This window comes from Phyllostomus discolor, chromosome 4 (genome assembly GCF_004126475.2).
Source record: "Phyllostomus discolor isolate MPI-MPIP mPhyDis1 chromosome 4, mPhyDis1.pri.v3, whole genome shotgun sequence".
Lineage (NCBI taxonomy): Eukaryota > Metazoa > Chordata > Mammalia > Chiroptera > Phyllostomidae > Phyllostomus > Phyllostomus discolor.
The window spans coordinates 117,034,683-117,062,378 of record NC_040906.2 but is presented as its reverse complement, the minus strand read 5'-3'; the positions used below and the strand labels follow the sequence as shown (position 1 = coordinate 117,062,378).

At 42.8% G+C, this 27,696-nt stretch overlaps 1 protein-coding gene across 4 annotated transcripts; it reads right to left on the bottom strand.

Annotated features, from left to right (window-relative positions):
• Positions 1-362: 362 nt before the first annotated feature.
• SPATS1 (spermatogenesis associated serine rich 1) lies at positions 363-27,696 on the bottom strand. 4 transcript variants are annotated; one of them, XM_036024170.1, is made up of 9 exons: positions 27,354-27,681; positions 26,932-27,101; positions 19,567-19,714; positions 12,999-13,123; positions 11,573-11,734; positions 4,141-4,261; positions 3,480-3,542; positions 2,012-2,127; positions 363-1,581 (listed from the first exon to the last, which is right to left on the bottom strand). In XM_036024170.1, the coding sequence occupies exons 2-9, from the start codon at positions 27,062-27,064 to the stop codon at positions 1,553-1,555; spliced, it is 897 nt and encodes a 298-aa protein (XP_035880063.1). In that variant the 5' UTR covers positions 27,065-27,101; positions 27,354-27,681; the 3' UTR covers positions 363-1,552. The 4 variants fall into 4 exon arrangements, with proteins under 4 accessions (XP_035880063.1, XP_035880064.1, XP_028366000.2 ...); XM_036024171.1 differs by having other exon boundaries at positions 26,932-27,099; positions 27,399-27,681; XM_028510199.2 differs by having other exon boundaries at positions 26,959-27,101; positions 27,354-27,677.

Here is a 27,696-nt window from a genome sequence, read left to right as displayed (position 1 = left end):
AGGCTTAGAGCGGCATCCAGGATTTAGACCTCGTTGAAACCTAAAGACTACTACAAATCTCATGAAACTGGTTGCTTGTTTCTCATAACCCCTTTCCTGTGTAGGATGCCGTCCCCCCAGCAGCTCCCAGTTCCACCTGGGCAATCCCATCAGAAACCCCTGGAGAACCTTGGACCCTCTACACTGTGTTCCCCACCATCCACTCACACAGGTGGTGGCAGCTGGCATCTTTATATTTTAAGTAACAGAAGCACACAAATTTTTTTTCGGAAGTTTATGTATTTGAAAAAATCTGTTGGCAACCTCTTTTTTTGTTTCTAAATTATTTGGTTTTATTTTCTTCCCTGGATTTTACTGGGTAGCAGGGCGGCCTCGTGTCCCGGGGTAAGAGAAATAGCACAGAGGCTTGCTGATGCTAACCTGAGGACCCGCTGGGCACACTGGCTGGCAGTAGCCACGCGCTCTCTAGTGCTTCATCTAAAGGCAGGTAGGAAGACAGCATGGATGTGCTTCATTCGATTTGGCTGTGTCTGAAGACAACATTTTGACAGGAAATTATGTCTCCTGTCTTAGGCATTCTGAGTCTCAGCATGGGCCCCAGTTCTCTTTCCACTGCAAGATTTCGGGGCAGCCAGATCTGTACCGCTCATTAGCCAACCAATGGGGTCTCCTTAGTGGAGAAGGAGAGTGGCTGTGAAAATGCTGAACCATCGGTGTGACTGCTGAGAGTCACAGCCTGCCTGTACAAGGGTGGCTTTGTACCCACCTTTTCCTCCAAATGTTTGCTTCTTGCCTGATTGATGGGAGACCCTAGGATTCATGACTGGTGCTCCCTGAGCTGTCACTCTGCTTGGCGGTGGGGGCAGACAGCACGGAAACGGGGAATGGAGCTCCCAGGCACTGGCATCAGTTACCTGGTGGAGAGCCAGCCTGCACATTTCTCTGACATGTATCAAGTGAATAGTAGAGAAAAATCTCAAAAGGCATTAATGAAATGAAAATAATTTTATTAAAGTTAATGAAAGCTCAAATGTCTGCATTTTACCATTGATTCGAGCGCATCCTTAGAAAACTAAATTTGACTGAATAAAACTGGATGTGGACTATATAGTGGGGGTATTATATCAATGTTGAATTCTCTGAACTTGATGTTTGTATTGTGATTGTTGGAGAACATCCTTGACCTTAGGAGACACACACTGAGGTTTATAGACATGTAGGAGTAAGGGTGATGATGCCTACCATTCACTCTTGAGTAATTCAGCAAAACAACAACAGCGATGATATGAGAGAGCGCGCACACAAATTTGGACAGGTGTTAACAAGCAGAGAACTCAGGTGAAGGATATGTAGGTATTTGTTCATTGTACAATTCTCGTAATTTTTCTACAAGTTTGCAAGTTTTCAAAATATAAAGTTTAAAAAGAAAACAAGTACAGTGACCCTCGTCAAAGTCAAACTTTTGACTGAGAACAGGCACACCAACAGGAGCAGTCAACTGAAGGAGGCCCCCCCAGGGTGCTTGGTGCATGCTCCATGGGCCTGCTTCTGTTCAGAGCTGTCTTGGAAAGTCCAAAGTACCTGTGGATAGAGGCACAGTGTTAATAGTTGAGTTCCATTAAAGGACTAAGCATTCTCATCCTGACTGGCATGGCTCACTTGGTTGAGCATCATTCAACTCCGGGTCCTGGCCCCAGTTGGGGTGTGTGTGAGAGGCAACCGATCAGTCCATCGATGTTTCTCTCATACATTGGTGTTTCTCCCCCTTTCTTTCCCCCTCTCTTCCCCTCCCTCTAAAAGTAAATAAATAATCTTTAAAAACAAAAACCAACCACCCAACCCATGAAGTGCAGTCACAACACCTGCCCAAGGGGCCACCTGGGGCTGAACACGCCACCCACTCTGGGAGAGGCTCTGCCTTTTCTCCTCTCCATGGGGAAGCCTCTCAAAAGCCTGCTGTGCTGGGCTTGTCTCCAGTTTGTATGCTATTCTTTGAAGGTTTTTAACCTACCAGTGGAGAATAAATTGTGCAGCAAAGGGGTCGCTGGCTGCCAATTGTCAAGTTCCTGAACTTCTCTTATCTCGTTCTTCAGCCTGTTGGCCTTTTCCTTCACCCAGAAGGGCAAGCTGCAGGAAGAAAATACCCTGAGTTTGCGTCTGTGGGATGCAAAATTTATAAACATGGTCAGTAAGAAGGCCTCCAATTTAGATCAGTGTCAAAATAAAACTCCATGTTAACTGTTCACCACTTGCCTCTGCCCAAATCCAGGTCTATTTTCTGCCCTTTTCTGTCCAGGAAGCTGCCCCTGCAGCCATCATCACCCTGGCTCCTCCCTGCCCCACTGTGCGCTGGGCGCTGGGCTGGGTGAGTGGCAGACACCAGGCACCAGTAGGAACCCAGAAGGTGAGAAGAGTGGGCTTGGGAAATTTCTACCTAGTTCCTGCCCTGCAGCCTGAGGTACCCCACTTCTGGCAGGGCTGCATTCTCCATGGCCACAACCTCTGTCTCCCACTGCTCTGTGGACCCTGATCCCTCCTCTTGCTGCTCATACCTAGGACTAGTAAGAACTTCCCACTGTCAGGAGCCCCTGGGTGTTTTGCCCACCCATGTGAGCTCTCACAACCTGGTCCTCCCGGGCCTGCTGAGATTTCAAATGGCATATGCTGGGCTGCACTGTGTGCAGATATCAGGCAATGTGACTCCTGGGGTAAGTCGAAGCAGGGAGATGAAAAATGTTTTTATGTTTTGGCAGCTAGAACTTTCATCCTTTAAAGCAAAAATGCACTGTGATTGAGGAAAAGCCCTGGTAAACCTGCTGAGGGTAGGGAGGTCCTTGCAAGGAGGAAGAGGAGACTTAACATATAGACAATGGGTGAGAGTCAAGGTTATAATTCAAGGCCATCATTGAAGACAAACCAATAGAAGAAGCCCAAATAAAAATAGCAGGACAAAGAGCGATACATTGACACATATCTTTTTCTAGGTTAGAACTTCACTTGGGTAAATAAGTCAAGTTCAGAGTGGAACTAAGGGGAAATATGAGATCAGAGGACTGGTACTTCCTTAAATACAGAATATTCCCATGTCTTTCTCTCTGCCTTTTCAAACTCTAACCATCTTCACTGGCTGCACTCCTCTAAGTATGTGTCTTTCTTTGCCAGCAAACCCTTGTGTTTCAGAAATCAGGGACCCTGTCTCTTAGCTCCACATAACCCGCCCCCAGACAGTGCACACCTAACATACCACACGGCATCTGGCAGTCTGTCAGCTGCATCTTCTGGGCAGCCCAGCTGTTAGGTTCCATAGACACCTGCCTCCAACTGTCTCACCAAGACCCTCATACAAACTGCCCATCCACCTGCCGGGACTCAAAACGTCCCTGTGTGGAGGGTGTCTGTGAGTTCCTCCACAGGAGAAAATAATAAATAACTGATATTTTCATAAAGATAGGATAATAAAAAATGATGAGAACGCTCACTTGGGAATTTGTGGAGGAGGCTCAAGTGGAATAAATGTATCAAATTTCTTTTCATATGGCACTCTGAAAACAGAAGAGGTGATCATAAAATTGGTATTCTTCTATGGCAGAGATTGATACATCATTGTGTTCAATGAATGTCTTATCTTGTTTTAATCGTCATGTATGGGCTTTAAAACTGTAAGGGCCATAACTCTTATTAGCTTTATCATTTTTAGTGAACATCATTAAGTCAAACATGCTTAATTTTTTAATTAGTATTTTTAATGTAATACATCAACTATTTTTCTTTTAATTTAATGACTCCCCCTTTCTCCTCAATTGCTTTGGTCTGAGTTCAGTTCCAAGTGTAAACGAACCCAACTAGCAGCCACTAACCAACAACCTGACACGGCGTGAAACTTCAAGTCTTCAGATTTGGGGTAATGACAATAGGAGTAAAATTAACAACCACTCTTTTGTAGTAAAGGTTCTGTGTATAAATTTAATTAAACATATATGTATGTATATACTAACAAAGTAAATACGGATGTTTTCAGGAATTTTCACCAACCAGATTTTGTTGAGCTCTACCCCTTATAAAATATAATTTACTTGTAGTACAGAAAAATACAATTCCTTTAAATTTAACTAAATAACCCTAGTATTAGCATATACTTACATTGAAAAATTCACTGGTGGGAGAGTTGACCCTATTTTGTGGAAGTCTTTACTCTGTTCTGGGTACATATACAGATTATCTCCTGGAGTTAACTTTGGGATTCCATTCCTGGGGTCAATATCTGTGAAAGGTGTTTTTTTAAAATCACAAAAATGGCTAAAGATATCCACAGATTTGCTCTGTTGACATGACAATGGAAATAAGATAATTTAGGGCTTTATTATGAGGTACAGATAGGTATCTTAAAGTTCTGTTTACAATTGTCTTACCTTGAGAAGAAGAAGATAAAAGTATGAGCCTATGTTTGGGACATTTTCTAAAAGGTGTTGTTATGATTACCTTACCCTGGGAAAGAAGAATACCGAAGGCATGGATTAAAATGAATGATGAATCAGAGGTATCACTGCAGCAACAAGCAAGAACTCCGATTTAAATCTTTTCATCCCTGAGCATTAGTGTTCTTTGAATCCCTGAATCCTATGAAGCTCTAGAAGCTACTGTCATTAAAGCTCTGCCTCTCTGGTTCTCAGGAGGAAACCAGCTCAGGAGAGTCGTCTTCTCCTTCTGCTTTCAAGGCCTGGGGCAGTGCAGCAGCAGAGGCGGCCTTTCTGGTGCAGAGGAGCCAGGAGAAAGTCCACCGCTGCTGAGCACACAACGCTTATTCAGCAGCTGCTCCGACACCCGACTGGGGACAAGTAATGAACGAGTAATCACTTACGCTTGAAAGGAAGCAGCTGGTACAAGTTAGTCATTTAAACCCACACATCTGACACCAGATGCCCCTCCTAAGGGAAAAAGCCTGGACTGCAAAACTAGCCAGCCTTGGGATCACATTACTGGACCAAACGGGTCCATTTGCCTGTGCTTATCAAAGCACAATAAGACACAAACAGAAGTTTGCGGTCAAGAAAGTAAGGATTTATTCAGGAGATGGTATCATGCTCAGAGTCGCAAGTGAACTAATCCTCAAAGACCTGGCTCCCTGACCAGTTTCCAAGGAATGGATTCTATAAGGAAAAAAATCATTAATCATGGTGGGTAAAGGAGTTAGGATCGTGGTCTCTACTGATTGGTTGCTGTAGGGCAGGGGGTAATTGATCACTGCATCTGGTCCTGATGTCAGCCATGGAGTTCGTCTTTCTGAATCTGCAAGGATTTGTCTGGTGGGATCATTCTGCTTTTCTGGATGTGGAGCAAAACAAAACTGAGGCCAAGATATTATCTTTAGTTTGATTGAAAGCTCTGTCTCTATAATCAATAGACCCAAGGCCTAAGATGACTGCATGCTGACCAGAGCTTCGTTGTCCTGAGAGCTTAATGATTAAGCAAGGGAGTGGGAGGTGGAGAAATCACAGTGCTGGGTGAGGTGGTCTGGGTCAAAAGAAGGGGAGGGGAGGAGCAAGGAGGGGAGGAGAGGGGGGACCAGATTAAAAAAATAAAGTTTCTGAGTGGTGGCAATTAGAAGCAGGATGCATGGCTGGAGGCAAGTCCTCCATCTTAGCCCACGCACCCAATGCACAGGCCTCACTGTCTTCCTTTTCGATGTTCGTTTTGCTGTTACTTAATTCAATCATACCCATGAGGCAAGGCAAAGGTAGAGCTAGGGAAGGTTTTTGATAAGCTATTTTCCTCCAGCTAACTCAGAGAAGCTACCTCACAATAGGTGGAAGTACTGAAGAACTTATCTTTTAACCATTTTCTTTCAAAACCCTTTCGGTTGCTAACACTCTTCATCTGAACTTCTTGCTAGCTCTGAAGTGTGGTGAAATAGCATCGCCTACACCCAAGATGGAGTGCCTGCTGTGTATGAGTGCGGAGGGTGCAAAGCCAGGAGAGTGGAGCGGCCCTGTCTTTTGAATCCCAAACCAGGGCACTGGCAAGTAAAGATCAGGGACAGCCAAAGGTGGTGAGAAGGGCTGGGACTTTAGATTTAGTCATGCCTGAGTGCAGATTCAGTTCTGCAGTTTCTAGTTCTGTGCTCTTTAGCTATTTAACTTCTCTAAGCCTTGTTTATAAATTGTTCAAACTGTTTCTTTCAAATGTCTACTTTGCGGGGTTATCATGAATAACTCCATTAGCATAATCTGGACCATAATCAGCACTCGGGTAACATTTGTTCATTATTATTTGAAGTCAGGCCTAGGCTAATACCACCCCCATTCCAAATTTGTTTTTCACTCTGGAAGATACAATTGCCATCTAGTGGAGGTATAAACCAGGGGTGTCCAACCCATGGCCTGCGGGCCACATGCAGCCCAGGATGGCTAGTAATGCAGCTCAACACAAAATTGTAAATTTACTTAAAATATTACTTAGTGTTATCACTAAGTTTCATACTAAGTTTTATTACTTAGATACGTACATTTTCTATATTAGTGATCACAAACTTGGGACCTGCTCCATGATTTTAAAAGATCATCGAAAGGGCCACTGCATCATTAGGGTTATTACATGAGGACTTTTTCGATTATCTGTGGTGGCAGATATTACGACAATTATGCACAGACCTTTTTTTGCTCATCAGTTTTCATTAGTGTTTGTGTATTTAATGTGTGGCCCAAAAGAATTCTTCCTCCAGTATGACCCAGAGACACGGAGAGGCTGGACACCCCTGGGAATCTTTTCCTAGGGAATCTTATCTAGATGGGGAGATAAGACATGTTTATAAGGAGATTAAATAATATTACACTAGGTGGTAAATGCCATACACTACAGAACAGCAGTCCTAAAATTTCAGCATAGCTCAGAATCCTCTAGGGAATGTGTTAGCAACGCAGCTTCCTGGGTCCTGACCTAAGACATTCTGTTTCGGAAAGTCTGGAGTAGTTCCCAGAACCGGCATTTTGCGTGAACTCTCCAGCTGATTGTGATGCCAGTGGTCTGAGGACAATGCCCAGCACCCCGCTGGAGTCCACAAGACGAGGTTGTGAGTAGGGAAGAACGAACAGCTGGTGTTCGAGTACAAGGCATCACCCTTAGGGGAAAACCTCCCGGACGACACTGCTGAGATAACATGTGAGTTTAAGCTACGAGGGATCTTGTATGATTTCTGAATATTCCAAAAAACAGGTATCAGCCCTAAGTGCTGGCCACTGTATATCAAAAGCTGATAGATTCACAATGCATCATGCCTGCTTACACTTTTGGATGCACCATCCAATCTCCTAGCTATGAAGACGTTCAGGCAATAGAAAATGGGACAAACACATTAAAATCAAAGAAACGGATGAAGGAGCAAACTGTTCACCAAAAGAGCATATTCGGTCCCACGTCTCTCCACCCCGGTGCAGTCAGGTGAAGCCACACCCTCGCCAACAGGCTGTGAGCAGAGATGACGTGTGCCACACCCAGAAAGAAGCATTTAAGAGCTGACACGTGACCCTCCAGCACTTTCTCTTTCTCCTGCTGGGGCAGCCTTGGGAGCTACATGTTGAGATGGAGAAGTCACAGGGTGAAAGCAAAAGAGATCCTTGAGTCACTGCTGAGAAGGGAGCTGCCCTGGAGAGCGGCTGGATCACAGTGGACTTTACAAGAGGAAGAGTAAACTTCGACTAAGCTGCTGCAGTTTCAGAGGTGGTTTGCTACTGCAGCAGAATCCATCCCATGCTGACTACTACAGTGTGCTCTACCGTAGGAAGACCTATACAAGAGAAAAAATATTTTTTCAGGTCTACTTCCCTACAACCTATAATCATAGAAAACGTTTTGTTCTTCCACCTATGACAACAAATTAAGCCTTTAGAGAACTCCCCTCACAGCCTGATCATAGCTGCTGAGAGTCAACTATTAATTAAATATATTTTTTTCTATAATGTATTGATTCCAGTTCAAAGTGACAGTCCCTGAAGCTGCCTCTCCATCTTGTTCAAGAACTAATGAGAGTTAAATACAGAGAAAAATTGATGGTTGCCAGGTGGGAAGAAGTTTGGGAGGCTGGGTGAAAAGGGTGAAGGTATTACGAATACAAATTAGCACTTACAAAACAGTCATGGGGATGTAAAGTACTGCATAGGGAATATGGTCAATAATATTGTAATAATTATGCACAGCGCCAGGTGGGGACTAGACTTATTGGGGGAATCACTTCATAAATTACATAAATCTCTAATCACTATGCTGTACATCTGAAACTAATATAATATTGAATGTCAACTTAACTGAAAAAATTTTAAGATTTTTTTTAAAAGAAAATAATGAGAGAGGAGAGAATTTCACAAAGCAATAAGTGTTCAGTGTCAAGCTTAATAATATTAAGTGCTGCAGAAAACCAAGGAAGAAAAGAAGTGGGAAAAGACCACCGCATCTGATGTTTAAAGAAGTCGCTGCACCACAGCACCTACGAAGAAGTCCCCAGCCTACAACTAATCCAGTATCGGTTTACAAGAAATACCCAGGACGAAGGAGCCTGTCACATGGTATCCAGGAGTGCAGTCAGCTAAACCCTGACTGTGGCAAACTGTAGGCTACGGACACATGACCTAGTCTTTCACCAAATAAACTGCAAGGGAAAAAAGGGGGCGAGAACCTATATATTAAAAGAGACTGAAGATATATTAAAAGACACTGAAGATATAGTAAAAGAGACTGAAGAGACTTTTCAATTAATTGCTAAGTGTGAACCTTCTTTAGACCTTAATTTAAACAAATTACAAGTATTTTTAATTGGCATTTGTGAAGGGATTGGGTATTTGAACACCAACTATTTGGTGACACTAATGAAATATGAGAAAGGCATGTGATCATGTTGATAAAAATAATCCTTATCTATTAGAGGGACACACTGATATGTTTACAGATGACACTATATGATGTCTGAAACTTGCTTTAAAACAGCCCATGGGGGAGAGAGGTGAAGTGAAACAAGATTAGTCACAGGTTGACCCCTGCTGAAGCTCAGTGACGGGTACGTCTCGTTACATTATGCTCTTCTCTCTACCTTTGCACATGTTTGAAAATGTCCTTAATAAAAGGATTTTCTTTTTAACAAAGGTAGAAGAGGGGCTATCACTGGAGTAGGGGGAGGAAAGGTGTTGTATTTTGGGAGAGGCCTGTTGGAGGCTTCAGATAGAAAGATAATATGCCATTTCTTAAACAGAGTGAGAAGCATGTAAGTGTGAAATTTTATTCTATATAGTCAATAAATATACCTCAGTATTTATTTTTAAACACGTAAAAGGAAGGAAGGAAGAAAGGAAAAGGAACAATCACAAACTTTAGGATGATTTTACTGCTGAGTTAACGAGCGAGTGATGAGTTAGGGTTAGGACTTGGACCATCACGACAATCCCCCTCACTTCTTGGTTTTTGCTCCTCATCCAAGGATATATTCACTGATTTTGAGAGGAGGGGGAGAGGGAGAGAGAAATATCAGTGTGAGAGGGAAGCCTCAGTCAACTGCCTCTCATATGCACCTGGACCAGGGATCAGTCCGCAGCCTTCTGGTAGACGGGAGGATGCTCCAACCGATGGAGCCACCTGGCCAGGGCATAATGCCACTCCCTTTTGATACATACTTGTCATTAGCCCAGTTCTGGTCAGTGAGAAATGAGTGGAAGGAAGTCTCCTAAGAACCATAGGGTAAAACTCTTTCTTCCTTCTAAAAGGCGAAGGCAACAACAGAGTTTCCTCTTTTCCTGGTCTTAAAGAGAGACATGATGCTTGGAGTTGTGCATGCAGCAGTTATCTTGTGATCATAAAATGATAAGTGTTTTTGATAAGACAAAAAGCCAACACTACTGAGAATGACAGTGCGTGAAGACAGAAAGAGTCTTTCCTTTGAGGACGTTACTGGGCAACCAGACCATACAGGCTGCCTAGATTTCAAGGCTTATTAGGTGTGTAATAAATATCTTATGAGTTAAGCCTCTGATAATTTGTTTTTTTTCTCTTGAGGCCAAGAGCATTTGTAAGTAATATACAGCTAAACTTAGTTTCTTCTTGCTTTTTCTCAGTTGTTTCAGATTTAAACCAGTTAAATAAATCCTCCCTGTTCTACCCTATGGCTGCATCTCAGTTGGGAGTGGGAAGGAGGGGTGTGCACAGCAGGCTTACATGACATCAGGACTTTAGTGGAAGGCTTTGGGGCCTCAGTTACTGTCTGCAAACCACACTGGTATCTTCTGCTTGCCCTATCTCTGATATTCTCTGAGAGGTGGCATCTGTTTCTGTTTTCTGCTAAAACGTGGCATCCAGTCTGAGCCTCAGGAAGCCATCCCCTCCCACAATGCATCACGTGAAGCATAAATTTATTCTCATAAATCCCTGGCTTGATGACCCACAGTGCATCATACTGTGGCTTTCCAGTGTGAGACCTGGGCAGCTCTCCTGGCTTGCTCTCTCTTTCTCTCACTGTTTCTCTCTGCCCCAACCTCCACAGCCCCCACAGGGCACAGAAATGCAGTTATTCTTCCACACCTCCCAGGCGAGTGACGCTCTGAGGCTGGCTTTCTGCCCACCCACTGCCCACCCCTATCACTGCTCTCCAGCTCAGAGTCAGGGCAGGCGCCACCTCCCTCTGAGGCTCGAGCTTGTCCACCAGCCAAAAGCCCCAGCCAGATTCACATCCAATCACCCACTAGATTTTGATCTCAGGAGTTGGGCTCCTCACAGTCCCCCTATCAGTAACTACCCTCCTACCTCCTCCAGTCTGGCATTTCATGTATTCTCTATCTAAACAAAATCCTTCATTTTCAAAACTAATTGTCATTGATATGAGTTTAAAAGCCTATTTTAAAACTAAAAAATGAAAACTTTCTATTTTTTTTCTCTTTGTATTCCTGCTACAGCAATTCTATTCATTCCTGAGGCAGTGGCTGCCTCCTACACAGGTGTTTCTATAGAAGAGGGTGCCATAAACAGTCTGCAGTACTCAGCAACCTTTAGGCCTTCAATAAATTATGGATAGGCTGAGACAGAGAACTCACCAAGTTACAAACCAAGGAAATGAACAGATAGGTAAATAGGTAGGTAGGTAAGTAGATAGGTACAAATGCTCGTGTCAATTACCTCTCATTAAATAAGCTATGAAATAACAATGTACACTTAGGTTGAGGTTTATGGGAAAGAATATAAAATACAATTTAAATGCATAAGACAGGCAGCATCTAACTGAAACATAAATGATTTGCTTCAAACTTCACTGAGGTTTCTATTAATAAGTATCTGAGAGAACTTATCTGATGACTTAAATGTCACATTAGCATTTCATAAATTCAGAGAAAAACGAAAATGTGGATCAGCGTATGCTGTGAGTTCTTTGCCAAAAAGTGCAGCCTGCCAACCATCGCCTTCATGTTCCTATCCTCCTGGCTGCACTAGGCTGACACAGTGACCCACAGGGCAGCCCCCAGCCGTGGAATGCTGGGGCTGTGGAATCACCACTCAAGGGTATTTGCAGGCATTGCACAGTCAGGGGCCGGGGGGAAAACATTACCATATTTCTTCCTCCCGAGGCACTTGTCCACTGTCCTCTCCGCTAGAGACCTCTTGTTGCTGAGAAAGACCCCCTCAAAGAAGCACTGCTTTCCAATATGGTAGGTATGGATGCTGTTACTAAACCTTGGATAAAAGGTCCACTCAGGACGCTGCCCATCTCCTGCAAGATATCGGAAATCCTTCCATTAGCACTGCTCCCAACTTCATGATGCAATGGGATGTGAAAATGTTGCAGACACTCCCAGGCACTCTCTGGCTGTACAACCTTTGTCAGTGTTCTCCACCAACGCAGTATTAGTCTCTGTGGGGCTAGACACCAAAGGAAGGGAAGTGGGGAGAAAGCTATCTAAGAGGCCTCTTTTCTTTTCCCTTTTTATCCCCTCCTCCAAAAATAAAGAAAATGTTATGGTTGAAAGCGATGTATGGGTTGGAAAGCTCAGAGACAGTGTTACAAGCACCTGTGATCCAACCTTTACTCCGTCAGTAAGTGAGTAGGAAGAAGAAAATGCCCATCAACCAGGGAAGGGCGGGGCCAACCATGGCAGCTTACCTGGTTGGCAGCAACAATGGCACACGCATGAACTACGATGACACCAGAGTATGTACACGTGTGATTGAGGCAAACGAGAAAGGCTGCTCTGGGGCCTGGGGCAAGTTACTGGACCCCTCAGTATCCTTGTCTTCTCGTTCTATACTTTTCCTATAAAATTACTGAAATAATTTTAAACAATAAGAGATCCACTAATAGCTATATGGTTGCTTGAAAAACACTTGGGTTCTGTGGTGGCTAAGAAAGAACACAGGCTTTGGAGGCAGGCAAGTGTGGTTCTAACCCCATCACTCCATGTCCTAGCTATGTGTGTACTTGCATCGGTCACTGAACCGCTCCAAGCCTCAGTCTCCTTCTGTGTAAAATGGGTAGGTTTCTACTGGCCACATAGATCTATATGAATTGACACAGAAAGAGGTCCAGGATCTATTTAAGTAAGTGAAAATAGTTTGTATACTATTTTCTACTAGTGAAAACATGGTTGAATACTATAACCCACCCATCTATACATACAAACACATGCATTTCAAATTTTTGGAAGAATGTTTTATATATTAAACTCTTCACAGCTCTTGGGCAGAATGGGGATATTGTTGGAGAATACTGGGGAAGGGGCTTTTTTATACACTTTATATGCTTCTTTATTATTTTAGCATTTTGATAGCTCTTTTGTGGTTCTCATACAAAGGCACTTCATTTTTGAAAAACATGTAATGGTGTTTTCCCCAGCACAGTTGTTACAACAGTCAGCGGTGAAGTTGTTGAATGCCTGGCACTTAGTGGGTCTACAGTGCATGGCGCCTAACAGTGTGACAGGCTTGTGGGAAGACCCTGAGCATGGAGGCAAGTGGAGGAGGATCTCTGACTTACTCACTTGTCTGTAACTTTAGCATGCTAAACTCCTCGAGATATTTATCCTTTTGGACTTCAGACAATGAGGTTTCAGAGGAGTGATCGGAATGTGAGGAGGAGGATTTCAGATCCAAATCTGCCGCAGGGCTGGAAAGGAAGCAGAAGGATTAGATTCTTCCATGTGCTTAAACTGGTATTTAGGACCTGATCATACATATCTTACACTAGAATTACCCTCACCCATGATAACTACGCCTACTCTTCCATACACATCCATGGGCACATAATTTGTTTATTCACAATTTGCAAGACTAAAACACATTCAAAAGATGCATACTGAAATGTTTGGTGGGTCCTCAAAAATTTAAATGTTGAATTACCACACAACCCAGCAATTTCACTCCTAGGCACTTAAAGTATGCCAAAAGAATTGAAAACAGAGACTCAAACTGATACATGTATGCAAATAGTCATTGCAGCATTATTCATAAGAGCCCCAAAGTAGAAACAACCCAAATGTCCATCAACAGATGAATGGACAAACAAAATGTCCCCTATACATACAATGGAATATTATTCAGACACAAAGTGGAATGAAGTTCTGATATATACTAAACATGGATGAACCTTAAAAACATTATGTTGCTCTGGCCAAGTGGCTCAGTTGGTTGGAGCATCGTCCCACACACCAAAAGGCTGTGTGCTCAATTCCTGGTCAGGGCACATACCGAGGCTGCAGGTTCGATCCCCACTTGGGGCACATACAGGAGGCAACCAATCAATGTTTCTCCCTCACATCAATGTTTCTCTCTCTCCCCCTTCCTGTCTCTAAAATCAATAGAAACATATCCTCAGGTGAGAATTAAAAAAAAAAAGACTTGTTAAGAAACATTATGTTAAGTGAAATAAGCCAAAATACAAAAGGACAAATATTGTATGATCTCACTTATATGAAATATCTAGAATAGGAAATTCATAGAGACAGAAAATATATAAGGTTAGTAGATTAGAGTACCAGGGGCTGGGGAGATGAGATAATTTTTAACTATTGCTTATTAGATACAGAGTTCCAGTTTGGGGTGAAGAAAATATTTTTAAAACAGTAGTGATAATTGCACAACATTGTAAATATAATTAACCACACTGAATTGTGCACTTAAAATAGATAAAATGGCAAATGTCTGGCTACATATATTTTACCACAATTTTTTTAAAAGTCATGATGTACTAATACATGTTACTACATTGGTGAACCTTGAAAACATTATGTTAAAGAGGCAGACACTAATAACTACATACTGATGACTCCATTTACATGAAATGCCCAGAATAGGCAAATCTAGAGAGAGAAAAAGGAGATCGGTGGTTGTCGAAGGCTGGGGGAGTGATGAACATGGGATGGGTGACAACTAGAGGGGATGGGCTTCTTTGGGGGGTAATGAAAATGTCCTAAAATTGTGGTAATGGGTGCACAACTCTGTGAATACACTAAAAACCACTGAGTTGAGCCCTGGCTGGTGTGGCTCATTGGACTGAGCACTGGCCTGCAAACTGGATGGTTACCGGTTCAATTCCCAGTCAGGGCACATGCCTGGGTTATGGGCCAGGTCCCCAGTTGGGGGCGTGTGAGAGGCAAATGATCAATGTCTCTCTCACACATCGATGTTTCTCTCCCTCTCTTTCTCCCTCCCTTTCCCTCTCTAAAATAAATAAAGTCTTTAAAAAAAAAAAACATTGAGTTGAACACTTTAAATGGGTGAATTATATGATATGTGAATTATGCTTCAAGAAAACTGTTACAAAACAGATGCATGTTCAACAAAATCATTAAATGGAAATTAAAAACTAGTAAGCATATAAAGAAATAATCAAAAACAAACCTAGGCTGAAATGGTTATAATAATGGAGCATTATGTTTGGTGCTGAACTTCCAGGCAGTCAAAAGGGCCGCCTACAACAAAGCACATTGATTGTCAGCAGCCCTTCTGGTTTAAGCAGCTTTGCATGAGATAGAAGGTCATAGCCAAGGTTTTCAGGTATAAGTTACCTGTTATCAAATCATAGGCTCTTTTTCCATAAGATTACATTACCCCTATATTTGAGTAGTTTCAGAACAACTTCATATTGTTTGCATTTGCTCCCTACTAACAATCTTGTGATAAGTAGGGCCTAATAGAATCATTTCCACTTGAAAAGGAAATGGACCTTCAGAGAAGTTAAGGATAAAACACACACAGGCAGGACCCGAATTTGATGTGCCGTCTCACTTTAGACTATGTTGCCCCAAAATCATAAAGAACCCCAGTTCAACAACTCACAAGTCTTGTATAGCTAGATCTCCAGTTTTAAATGAACATGTATACTAATATCTTCGAACTTTGGTAGTGTGCAGATAGAGCAAAAAAATGCTATGACTCTGACTCCCCCAGTTCAGAACTGATAATTTTGACGTTGGGATAAAATAAATCTCCCCTAAATATTTTTGAAAAGGCTTTATTGAACAAACTGTATGAAAAAGATGGCAAGGATAAAGGAAACTTTCCAAAAGAGCTGTAGAGAATTCAACTACTTTGCTCACTCAACAAATACTTATCTGAGCACATTTTGTGGTGGGCACTGTACTAGATACTGGGGATCCAAACACAGTCCCTGCTTTCAAGGAGCTTAAAGTCGAGGACCAGTGGACATGGACAGATAAACAGGTGACTGTGGAAGAGTGAGTAAATGCAGGTCGGTAAAAGGCAGGTTTTAAAAAGAGTAGTATAGGGCTTTCAGTCAAGATGGAGGCACAGGCAAACACAGCTCACCTCCTCACACAACCACATACCAAAACTACAAATATAGAACAACCCTCACTCAGAACCATCAGAAATTGAGTTGAATGGAAGTCCAACAACTACAGATTAAAGAAACCACATCCATCCAGCCTGGCAGGAGGGACAGAGATGTGGAGGTGGCCTGGTACTACACCCACATGTGGTGGATAAAAACTCAGGAGGGATATCTTGGGAGCAAGAAGTCCAAGCCCCACACCAAGCCTCCCAGCCCAGGGTTCCAGTGCCACTAAGATAAGTCCCCATTGTTTCTGGTTGCAAAAAGCAGTGGAGATTGAGTCAGTGAAAGAAACTTCTGGAGTCCCAAGTAGTTCCTCTTAAAGAACCCACACACTAGCTTACTCAGACTCACTCCCTCTGAGCTCCAGCAACAGGGTAGCAGCTTGAAAGGCACCAGTGGCATAGAGGGAGGAACTGAATTGTCTGGCATCAGGGCAAGAGCTGGGGCACAGCTTTCTCCCAGACAGAAATGTGGGCACAGGTCATTGTTCCTTTTCTGAGCCCTCCACTCACAGAGCAACAGAGCCAGCAGGTGGGTGCTATATGTGAGACTCCATCAACCTGGCTACCACTGTCTGCCCTGCCCTGGAGATTTCCTGAGGCTCCCACCCAACTTATGAGCCCACCCAAGCTGTTAACAGAGGCTTTTCCATATGAATAGCTAGTTGTGGGACATGCTTCACAACTTCCTAAATCCTATCAAACAAGCAACAGCAGGCCTCAGTAAGCCCCCAGTGCCCATATGTCTTGCTAAGTGGCCCCAGGCCTGGCATTAGCAATAGCCAGCTTAAGTTCACAGCTTGGCTTCCCCTGGGAACCTACAGCCCAGAACAAGTTCTGGCCATCTTCAGATTGCTTTGTAGTTCATGCAGGGTGGGCCCCAGGTAGAACACAGGTGGCAGTTGACCTTGGCCTGCACCACCCAAGAAACCCCAGAGCCTATGCACCCAGTGGACAGTTGCAGACCATTTCGGAGCACCACCACCATGTCCCTGTATAGATGATCCTCCATGGAGGGCAGAGGTTGGTGGTCCATGGTCACAGCCAGTTCTTGCAGCTGACTGGCCTGGGTAAATCCCTCCCATTGATCTGCCAACAGCAATCAAAGCTCAACTACAAAAGGAGGATGTACTCAGCTCATATGAAGGGTGCACCTCCAGTGCCCTGCCTGGGTGATAGGGGAGGCTGTGCACCTGGACCCTATGGGTCACCTACTACATTAGGCCACACTACCAAGACACAGAGTCAAAGCAGCTTTATCTAATACATAGAAACAAACACAAGGAGGCTGCCAAAACAAGGAGACAAAGAAACATGGCCTAAATGAAAGAACAGATCAAAACTCCAGAAAAAGAGCTAAATGAAATGGAGATAAGCAATCTATTAGATGCAGAGTTCAAAACACTGGTCATAAGGATGCTCAAGGACTTAGTGAGGACCTCAACAGCATAAAAAAGACCAGTCAGAAATGAAGTTTATACTAAGTGAAATAAAGAACAATTTACAGAAATTCAACAGTAGAGTGGATGAAGCCAAGAATCAAATCAATGATTTGGAACATAAGGAAGCAAAAAACAATCAATCAGAACAAGAAAAAAAAAGAATCCAAAAAAATGAGAAAATGAGGATAGTGTAAGAAGCCTCTGAGATAACTTCAAGCATCCCAACATTTGCATCATAGAGGTACCAGGAATAAAAGAGAAAGAACAAGAAATTGGAAGTCTATTTGAAAAAATAATGAAAGAAAACTTCCCTAATTTGGTGAAGGAAATACACATGCAAGTCAAGGAAGCACAGAGAGTCTCAAACAAGATGGATGCAAAGAGGCCCACTCCAAGACACATCATAATTAAAATGCCAAAGGTTAAAGATACAGAGAGAATCTTAAAAGCAGCAAGAGAAAAGCAGAGTTACCTGCAAAGGAGTTCCCATAAGACTGTCAGCTGATTTCTCAAAAGAAACTTTGCAGGCAAGAAGGGACTGGCAAGAAGTATTCCAAGTCATGAAAAGCGGGTACCTACAGCCAAGATTGCTCTACCCAGCAAAGCTGTCATTTAGAATCAAAGGGCAAATAAAGTGCTTCCCAGATAAGGAGTTCCTCATCACCAAATCATTATTATATGAAATGTTAAAGGGACTTATTTAAGAAAAAGAAGACCAAAACTATGAACAATAAAATTGCAATAAATGCATGTCTATCAAAAATTGAATCTAAAAAACAAACTAAGCAAACAAGAAGAACAGAGATAGAGCCCTAGCTGGTGTGGCTCAGTGTTGAGTGCCAGCTTGTGAATCAAGGGTCATTAATTCGATTCCCAGTCTAGGGCACATGCCTGGGTTGTGGGCCAGGTCCCCAGTAGAGGGCGTGAAAAGGCAACCACACATTGATGTTTCTCTACCTCTTTCCCCCACCATCCCCCTCTCAAAAAAATAAATAAATAAAATCTTTTTTTTTTTTTAAAAAAAGAAGAACAGAGATAGAATCATGGATACAGAGAGTGTTTTGATGGTTACCAGATGGGAGCGGGGGGTGGGGAATGGGTGAAGAGGTGAGGGGATTAAGAGGTACAGATAGGTAGTTACAGAATAGCCATGGGCATGTAAAGCACAGTACAGGAAGTGGAGTAGCCACAGAACTTATACGCATGACCCATGGACATGAACAATGGGTTGGAGATTGCCTAAGGGTGTGAGAGGTGCTGGGTGGTTGGGGGTAAATGGGGAAAATTTGGGACAACCTTAAAAGCATAATCAATAAAATATAATATTTTATATTATATAGTATAGTATAATATTTTATATTATATATATCAAAATATATATAATTTTTGAGACAAGTCTCAAATAAATATATATTTATATGCATAAGAAATTTCTTTTTATGCATATTAAAAACATTAAAATGTTAACATTGATTCTCTAAAGAGGTGAAGTTATTGTGATTTTTTTAATACTGCTTTTATATTTTCAAAATTTTTACAATGAATTGAAATTACTGTCATTATAACAAAATTTGTTAGAATAATGTTTTCAAAAATTTTGCTGTAAAAGAAATATAAACAGAATGGCACACAAAACATGTAATATAAATACAGCTTTACAGCTAAGTATAAAGCCAACATCCAGGACAAGAAACAAACACGAGGCCAGCCCCACCCTCCCCAGAGCCCTTTCCAGGGAGGTGGCCACTTCCCCGACTCTGACCCTCACAGCAGTCATTTCTTGTCGTTAAGACTCACCACCTACATACATGTGCATGTATGTATTCCTAAAAATATAGAGTTTAGTTTATTTTCACCAGCTTTTTAAATTTCTTTTTTAAATTAATTTATTGTTGTTCAATTACAGTTGTCTGCATTTACCCCTCACCATTACATTGTTTTTGAACTTCACAATAGCAAGCACTTGCACAGCACATATGATATGCCAGTGAGTCACCTAATCTGACGGAACGGATTCTCTTTCATGAAGCGGTAATTGTGTGGCAAAGTGAAGACAATGGGTACACTTCTCTGTCGGTCATGGCCCTCCCTGACTTGTAATTGTGGTGCCCGGGGAGTTATAATTTTTTTCATATATTGAACATCTAAACTTTGCCCAAGTTCACACAGAGGCTAAGTGGTAGAGCTGGGCTTTAAACCCAGACTGGCTCCAGAATCCATGTTCCTGGCAAAGACGTCTAACTACGTCTCAGACCATTGGCTCCTGGTCAGAATTTCCCCACCGTCTATGGCCCTTTGCTGGACCCTTACTTACTCTGGGAGAGCAGACACTCTGCAGGGGGCTGGAGGCGTGCTGACGTTTCCACCTATTCCTGCAGAACATGAGGAGCTGCCCCTTTGGTCAGAGGATGTTGTATTGACGAAACATCCCTCTGATTCCAGGAAATCCTTGTCTTTAGTACCTACAACACAAAGACACCACAATTTGATTATCTTAATGAAAATACTTTCTACTCCATCTTGTTCCCTAGACTACAATTTTTAAAATTAATATTTTTGAGCATTTATTGTATGTACTGGGGATTGTGTTGACATCTTACACACATTTTTCCTTTTTATTCTCATAACTACCCACAGACGTAGGTATTTATCCTTCCATTTTACAGATGAGGAAACTGTGGCTCAGAAGATTAAGCAACTTGTTTAAACCATGTAGACACAGACATCTTGGCCCAGATTCAACCACAGTTTTTATAACACTACAGTCTAAAACCCCAACTGCCGTGCGAGACTACTTGTGCCTCCACAGAGTGTGCTCTGAACTAAGTGAAAGAATTAAGAGCTGACTCGAACTGTATATCACTGTCTGTTTACTGAGCATCTCAATACAATTTTCCAAAGGATTTGTTCATAAAAGGATAATGAATGTAGCTGGTGATCAAAACCCAAAGAACCGTCTCCAGAAACTTCCATGGGTTCCCCTCACAACATAGTGTCGTCATTCATTTCCGTACACAACTTCCCCACCAGGCTGTGTCTCAGTCATTTTAGTAGCACTCAGAACACAGCCGGGCACAAAACAGATGTTCACTAAGTGAAAAAATTTTAACTCCCCAGGCACCCCAGTGACCAGTCAGGGAGGCCTATGACTGACAGAGAAGCATACCCATTGTCTTCACTTTGCTCTGCAATTACTGCTTCGTGAAAGACAATCTGTTCTGCCATCATTGTACATGAGTGTGTGCCTTGTTCATTCACTTTTTTAAAATGTCAGGTAAATGGATAGTGTATCTCTTCATGCATAACTCCATAGAGCACAGAAGTCAATAGACTTCTATCACAATGTAACTTCTGGTTATAAGAATACCACAAGCATTAAGATTCAGACTTCTCTGACTTCTGAGTGGACTTTTAGGTTGACTGCTATTCCAGCTCCAGAGTATCATGCTGCACGTGAACAGGATATACAGGGGTCACCTGTAAATTCCCATCCTCTGTCATTGGGATTGGTACTCATCATCTGGCTCCCTCTCAAATGCATACAACAAGTGGATCATACCTTCTACATTCTCAAGTCTCAACCCCATCACCAAACCCTTTATTCTTTTTTAAATCCTCACCCAAAGGCATTGTTTTTTTTTTTTTTTTCATTGCTTTTAGAGAGGAAGGGAGAGAGAGAAACATAGATGAGACAGAGAAGCATCCATTGGTTGCCTCCCATACGTGCCCAGACTGGGGATTGTATGTGCCTGGACTTCGAGATCGAACCTGCAACCTAGGTACGTGCCCTGATCAGGAATTGAACATGCAGCCTTTTAATTACAGGACAATACTGCAAACAACTGAGCCACACTGGCCAGGGCCAAACCCTTTACTTTTAAGAGGACTGTCTGTGAGTCTACAACATTTGAAGGCCAGCTGAGCTACCTCCTCCCCTCACACTATCCTGATTCTAGCACTGTCTGCATTAGAATGAAAAGTACAGATTCCAAAATTCCATCACAGAAACTCTGAGTTAGAATCTATCCAAGTGAGGCCTGGGAACCCACATTTTGAAAAAATGCCCCTCTCCCGGTAGCTCCTGGGCTCACGTCTCCCAGTGATTTTCCTCCTCTGCAAGCCTAGCTCCATCAGAGCACTGCATTCCATCCCGTCCCGCTTCCTGACTCCCAGCTGCGCAGTGTTCCCTGTATTTGCCTGGTCATGAGAACCACCTTGGAGCACTCATTCAATAACATGCAGATTTCAGGGCTCTGACCCAGACCTACCAGAGAAGACTTAGGAATCACTGTGTTTAAAAAGCACCTCAGGTGACTCATCCTCAGGAGCAGCCCAGTGTGGGAAGAACTGTTCTGGAACATGCTGGAAGTCCTAGAGCAAGCAGCCCCAGGTATAGTGAAGGTCAACTGGTTCCTTCAGGCGTGAGTAGTTGGGATGGAGTGGAGCCCAGTGGAGGGGTGAGAAAGGAGCAGAGTTGTGAAGAGGGGAGCACAGGTCCCTGGCAGCCAAAGAAGGAACCACCCATATACTGAGCCACAAAAGCAGTGTCAAATACGACACATTCCACACTCTCTGACCACAATGCAATACAATTAGAAATCAACAATATAAAAAGACAGCCAAAGTATCCATGAGCATGGAAACAGATCACACTTATAAATATTTCATATTAAAAAAGAAACTGTAATGGGAAACATGAAGTACTTAACAACCAACAATATAGTACTATATGTCAAAACTTGTGGGATTCAGCTAAAGCAGTACTTAGAAACTTGTGCCTTAAATGTATATACTGTTTTTCACTGAATATAAGACACTATCTATTGTGATAACAGTATTATTTTATGCACCTTAAAAAAAACAAAGGCTGCCAATTACACTGTGGCACAGGGGTCCTGGCCGGTGTGGTTCATCTGGTCGGAACATCATCCCACAACTAAAGGTCCCCTGTCCCGGCACCTACAGGAAGCAACCAATTGACATTTATCTCTCACATGGAGGTATCTCTTGCTACCTTCCTTTCTCTCTTCTTGTCTCTCTCTCTAAAGCAATGAAAATAAAATGTCCTCTGGTGAGGATAAAAAATTAAAAAATAAACTATGGCACAATCTTTTATCACTTAGAATTTTTATTTTATACTTACTGAAGCAGTCTTTTAGACTTAGAGATTTTAATCAATATTGCACTCATGTGCATATTTTAAAGAAGAAAAATATAAGCAAAATAAATTGGTTAAAGTATTCTTCAAACCACACTCGCATCTGAAAATCTGATTACTAACTCACTTTTCAGCTCAGTCACTGATGTGCACATTTTCCACCTCAACTGGCCTCAGTGCACCAACATGGGTGATGCAGCATTTCTAAACAAGTGCTCCTCTACTGCCTCTGGAATTTTCCCAAGCCACAGATACTTCCTGCATTGTTCAGTCTCACACAGCAAAGTTTATGACAACTACTTCACACCTGCCTCTGGGCCCTCAGCACGGCTGGCCCAATCCAAATTCAGAGATGCAAACTGTGAAAAATGTTCTTCTTGGAACTGATGGGTTAAAGTACAAAAAAAAAAAACATTCCAAAATTAATTAACTAAGCTTTCAATTCGAGAAGTGAGAGGGAAAAAGAATAAATCCTCCAAAACGATAAGGAAGTAAATCATAAAAGAAAAGCAGAAATGAATGAAATGAAGATTATCAGTTTTGTCATAGGGAAAAAAACTAAAAATGTAGATAAGCAAAGTTCAAGAAAAAATCTGAACACAAGTATACAGTGTTAGGAAGAAAAATGAGGTCATAATTATAGGTAAAATGGAAATGATTTTACCTATAAAGAAATTGAGAATCCAAAATGTCAAACAACATGTTCAAGATTACAGAGCTATGAAGTATAACTTATAAAATGTAGTTTGATATTACAAGTTATGTCCAGAAGGTAACCGACAATGTAATATGAAAAACAGAGACATTTGTTGAAGAAGGTACAAGATACAAGAAACACTGTACATAAGACAATGACGCCTCAGTCCCTTTCAAAGTAGGCACTTTGGGACCTCACACAGTTCTCCCAGTCTCCATCAGCTGCCCCATCGTATTTTCCTGAATCTCATCGATAGTCTGAAATGTCTTCCCTTTCTAAGGTGATTTTAGTTTTGGGAAAAGCCAGAAGTTGCAGGGTGCCAAATCTGGGCTATATAGCAGGGCTGAGTCACCTGGGTGATTTGATGTTTTGCCAAAATCTCTGCACCAGGCCCTGGCTAGTGTGGCTCAGTGGATTGAGTGCTGACCTGCAAACCAAAGGGTTGCCGCTTTGATTCCCAGTCAGGGCACATGCCTGGGTTGTGGGCTGGGTCCCAGTAGGGTGTGCGTGAGAGGGAGAAGTTGTTTCTCTCCCTCTCTTTCTCCTTCCATTCCCCTCTCTAAAAATAAATAAAATCTTAAAAAAAAATCTCCACACGAGATGTGATGCATTTTTGTGGTGAAGCTGCCAATCACCATTTGTCCATAGCTGCAGCCTTCTGAATCATCTGAATAGTTTCCATGGAGGAACGTTCAAACTTTACACAAAATCTGACACAGATTCATTTTTCTACTCACTCAGTCATTTTGAATGCCATGGCCACACAGTACACATCCTCACTCAACAGCATATATCACCCCCACTGACTAGCACAGTGAAGTTGTCATTGTGCACACATGCACATTCCAGTGCACTCTCCTTCACTGCCAGGTTACATGGATGTTGCGCAAACCGTTGTCATTATATTAACAATGGCTGGACTTTTTCTGGACAGACCTCACACATTTAAAACTTCCAAAGCAAGTTATAAACTAAAGGGAAACTTGTAACATACATGATAAGAAAGAGTTAATCATGACAAATTATGAATTTTTATAAATTCGTAAGGTGAAAATAAATACTCGAAGAGGAAAAATGGGCACAGTACACGACTAGGTAAATCATTAAATGAGATACACACACATATATAAAAATAGCCAATACACATTTGGGGAAAAGTTCGTCTTTCCTAATAACCAAAGAGCTGAATTGAAAATGAGATACTATTATTTGCTATCAATTTGCACAGCCCTAAGTTGGTCCAGCTTGGAGGAATGGCATTCTTGCACAGTGCTGGTGGGAATGTCTCCATCTCACTAAAGAGCAACTTGGCCGTGTGTCTCCTCTGAAGCCTATGAGAAGTGTACTTTTGATCCCATGATTCTACTTCTAGGAACATATCTATGTAAAAGGCACACATTTTATCTGTGTGAACGCAGAAAGGACCCACACATGTAGAGAAGAAATAAGATCAAGGACAGAGATGTCATCTAGGTTCTTATATATAGTTCTGAGTTATTTATTATAGCACTGACTTATGATAATTTTTACACATAGGTTTTAATTGCTGTTGCTTTTTCACAGCATGAAAACATTTAATTATATATTTCCCACTAAAGGACTTGAAAGTTGACCAAAGCAAGAATTGAGTATTACAGATGGTATCAGAGGAACCTCTTCAAAAGATTTTTGGTTTTGTTTTATTTTGTTTTTTCATTTTTAGGGGCAAAATTTGAATATATTACATAACCTTGAGCAGTGAGCAGTGAAATCACACTTACAGATTTAGCCTATTTCCTTGTTTGCTGAAGAAGTCTTGTGTGGCAACACTCTAGAAAGTGGCCTGTGGCTGCTGCAGCAGGGAAGATCTGTGACAGGCAAGGACAAAAAGGGCAGCCTGTGCTAAACTGGCAAACAGCGTATCCTCCAGATGCAAGTGACTACAAGATCTTTCTAGAGGTAACTCAGCCTCAAACACGACATGGGGACACTTAAATGCAGCTCAAGCTGCTCCCCCACACCTGCTCAGGTAGAAGAGTCTGTGCCTCCCACTCTGGTACCAGTGCTCCCACGCCTAGAGCAACAGGGAACTTCAAGCAGGTCGATTGCCTCCCCACGCCCGGCTCCCAGTGCCAGACCCTCCTCTCTGTCCGGCTCTCTGTTGTGGTGAGGAGCCAATAAGCAAAGGTACCTCTTCTTGAAAGGGTCACCACTTATCATGATCATTGTTATTCCAATGCAAAAATGTTCGGTAAGCCATAACATAGGAAATTCTAACAAGCCGCTACAGCACTATGAGATGAGGAAAGATGATGCAACCGAAAGGACCAAGTGAAGGTTCTGGTGACCAGAAAGAAATTCAGGGGAAAAGGAGAGTTTACAGAAAATCCTGCTTCTTTGGTACCATCTGTAGAATCCAGGATAATTACTGCTATCTCTTCAGGTAGGAATAACATCTTACACAATCAAGGCTCTTTCACACACTTGTCATCTGAGCTTGTTCAGACAATGGCATTGTCTGGAAAGGAGAAAATAATACATCAATCCAAGTTTGCTTAATGTGGATACTCTTTAACTAGACATTCAGTTTCCCACTCCTGTCTATCTGCCTGGCAAATAACCTAAGGATCTGGGACAGCAGTTTTCACTCTGTTTTGGGTCACAGGCTCCCCGATAAGGGACGTCGGCAATGGGCCCTCTCTGCTAGAAAGCTGTGTGTATACCCACAGTTGTGCCCTCATCTTTGACTGGTTTTTGGAGCCCTTCTTTCCTGAACCCCATGAGCTCAGGTGTGGTCTCCTGAGTGACACACCTACAGAGCAGAAAAGGCAGCCACTGATCTTTGGCTAAATGTAGTTTGGCGATCTCAGGGGCTGGTGCCCCTAATGCAGACACACGGAGCCCCTTGACCCCACCCTTAAAACAGCAGCTCCCTCCTTAACCCAGATTCACCTGCAGAGAAGTCTGGGGCTTCAAGTTAGAATTCCAGAACCTTTTTGTCCTGCTGACCTAGGCATATTGGGCAATTCACAATTCTACCTCCTAGTGCTCTGAAGGCCCCACTTGTGGCTGTCGTGAGTCATAGCTCTCTCCTCTCCCTGCACTTGTCAAGAAAAATGAGGAGGTTGCAGACCTGGATACAGAAGACCAGGGACCAAGCTAAGATCTGATGGAGAAGAGATAAAGGATTTTACAAACCCTTTTTGCAGCATACAGGACACTCACCTATCACAGGTAAATGCCAACCTGGGCATATACTCTGAGGTTTTCTGAGACACTGTGGTTGTTCTGCTCCATGACACTGTTCTCTCAAGGTAAATGTGCCCCAAACATCTTCCACAGGCTTAAGAACCAATTACAGAACTACCATCCATTATTTAATTTACACCTTTCCTTAAAGTGGTCATAATTTCTACCTGACCCATCCCATCCAATACAGTACTACAAACCTACTAATATATAAGCAAAGGGGAAAAATGAAAGAGCATGGACTTTGGAGACCAGAAGATTCCTGTCAAATCTCAGCTTTGCCATTTATTGACTGAAGCACGGGGCAGGTCAAACTTCTGGCTCATTTTACTCATTTGTAATATATAGAGTAGGGTGGGGGTGGGGAAGGCATGGGAATGTTATGAGGTCCAGGGAGGTCATTTGTGAGACTCTGCTTTGAAGCTGCTCTCTACCTTGTTAGATCTTGGTTTAATATGACACAAGTAGTTGTTTGTTTTTTTCCAGTATGTCCCAAGCTAGCCCCCTTTTAAACTTGAAATGGTGTCTCCTGGCTTTAGTATACTTGGATAGGAAGATCAAATCCCATCCAGCCCTCCTGATTTCTTCAATTTAACTGTATCTCCTCTCTACTGTGGTCATACCGGAGTCTACTTTCTCTGGAACCTTCTCCACCTCTCTGCTGCAGGTCGTTCTGGTGATGCAGGAGCTCTGACAGCCCTGTGGCCCGTTTCCGGTGTATAGACTCATCTGTGCACGTGTTAACTTTAAATATTAAAAGCAACCTGGAGACAAAGAAAAGACCTTTTTAAGAAAGGCAGCAATCAAAACAAACTCCACAGCCACGGAAAGTCAAGAGGGCAGGTCTGGCCTCTTCATCAGTTTCCCTGGCTCCCTTTACCCGGTGTTTCTCGTTCGGAGGGCCCCAGAGCTCTGGTGAGTTCTCGCCCAGCCCCCGCAGGGCTCATTGCCGCACGCACCTTCCCTTTTCCACCTATGAGTCTTCCCTCCCCTTCGCCCAAGGATGGCCCAGCCTAATTAACGCTGGGAGGACTACAGGAAAGATGCGGTGAGATCAACGCACCAACTGGCAGCCGAACTGCCTCAGATGTGGCGAGGAACCAAGAGCCAAACGGGAGAGGAACGCAGCCGCCGCCAGCTCCTCTCACCCCAGAAGCGCATCGGCGTTGCCAGGACACCGACCCAGCTACGCGCAGCCTCGCGGGTTAGCACCAGGCGGGGCTTCCAGGTCTTCCGCCCTCTTCGTCTCAGGGCCCAAGGGTCCTTGGCTTGTGGTGGAGTCTTCTGAGATGGGCAGAACCAGAGCTCCAGCCATGGCAGGGCGTCGTGGGCAAGGACCACTGGAGAGTTTGCTCAGCGTT

Coding starts and splice junctions, on each gene's coding strand:
- SPATS1 (XM_036024170.1), bottom strand. CDS start 27,064: ATGAGTCTATACACCGGAAACGGGCCACAGGGCTGTCAGAGCTCCTGC. Junction 11,735..12,998: donor CATGCTAAAGTTACAGACAA/GTGAGTAAGTCA, acceptor GATATCTTGCAG/GAGATGGGCAGCGTCCTGAG. Junction 4,262..11,572: donor CCTCGGGAGGAAGAAATATG/GTAATGTTTTCC, acceptor CACCTTTCACAG/ATATTGACCCCAGGAATGGA.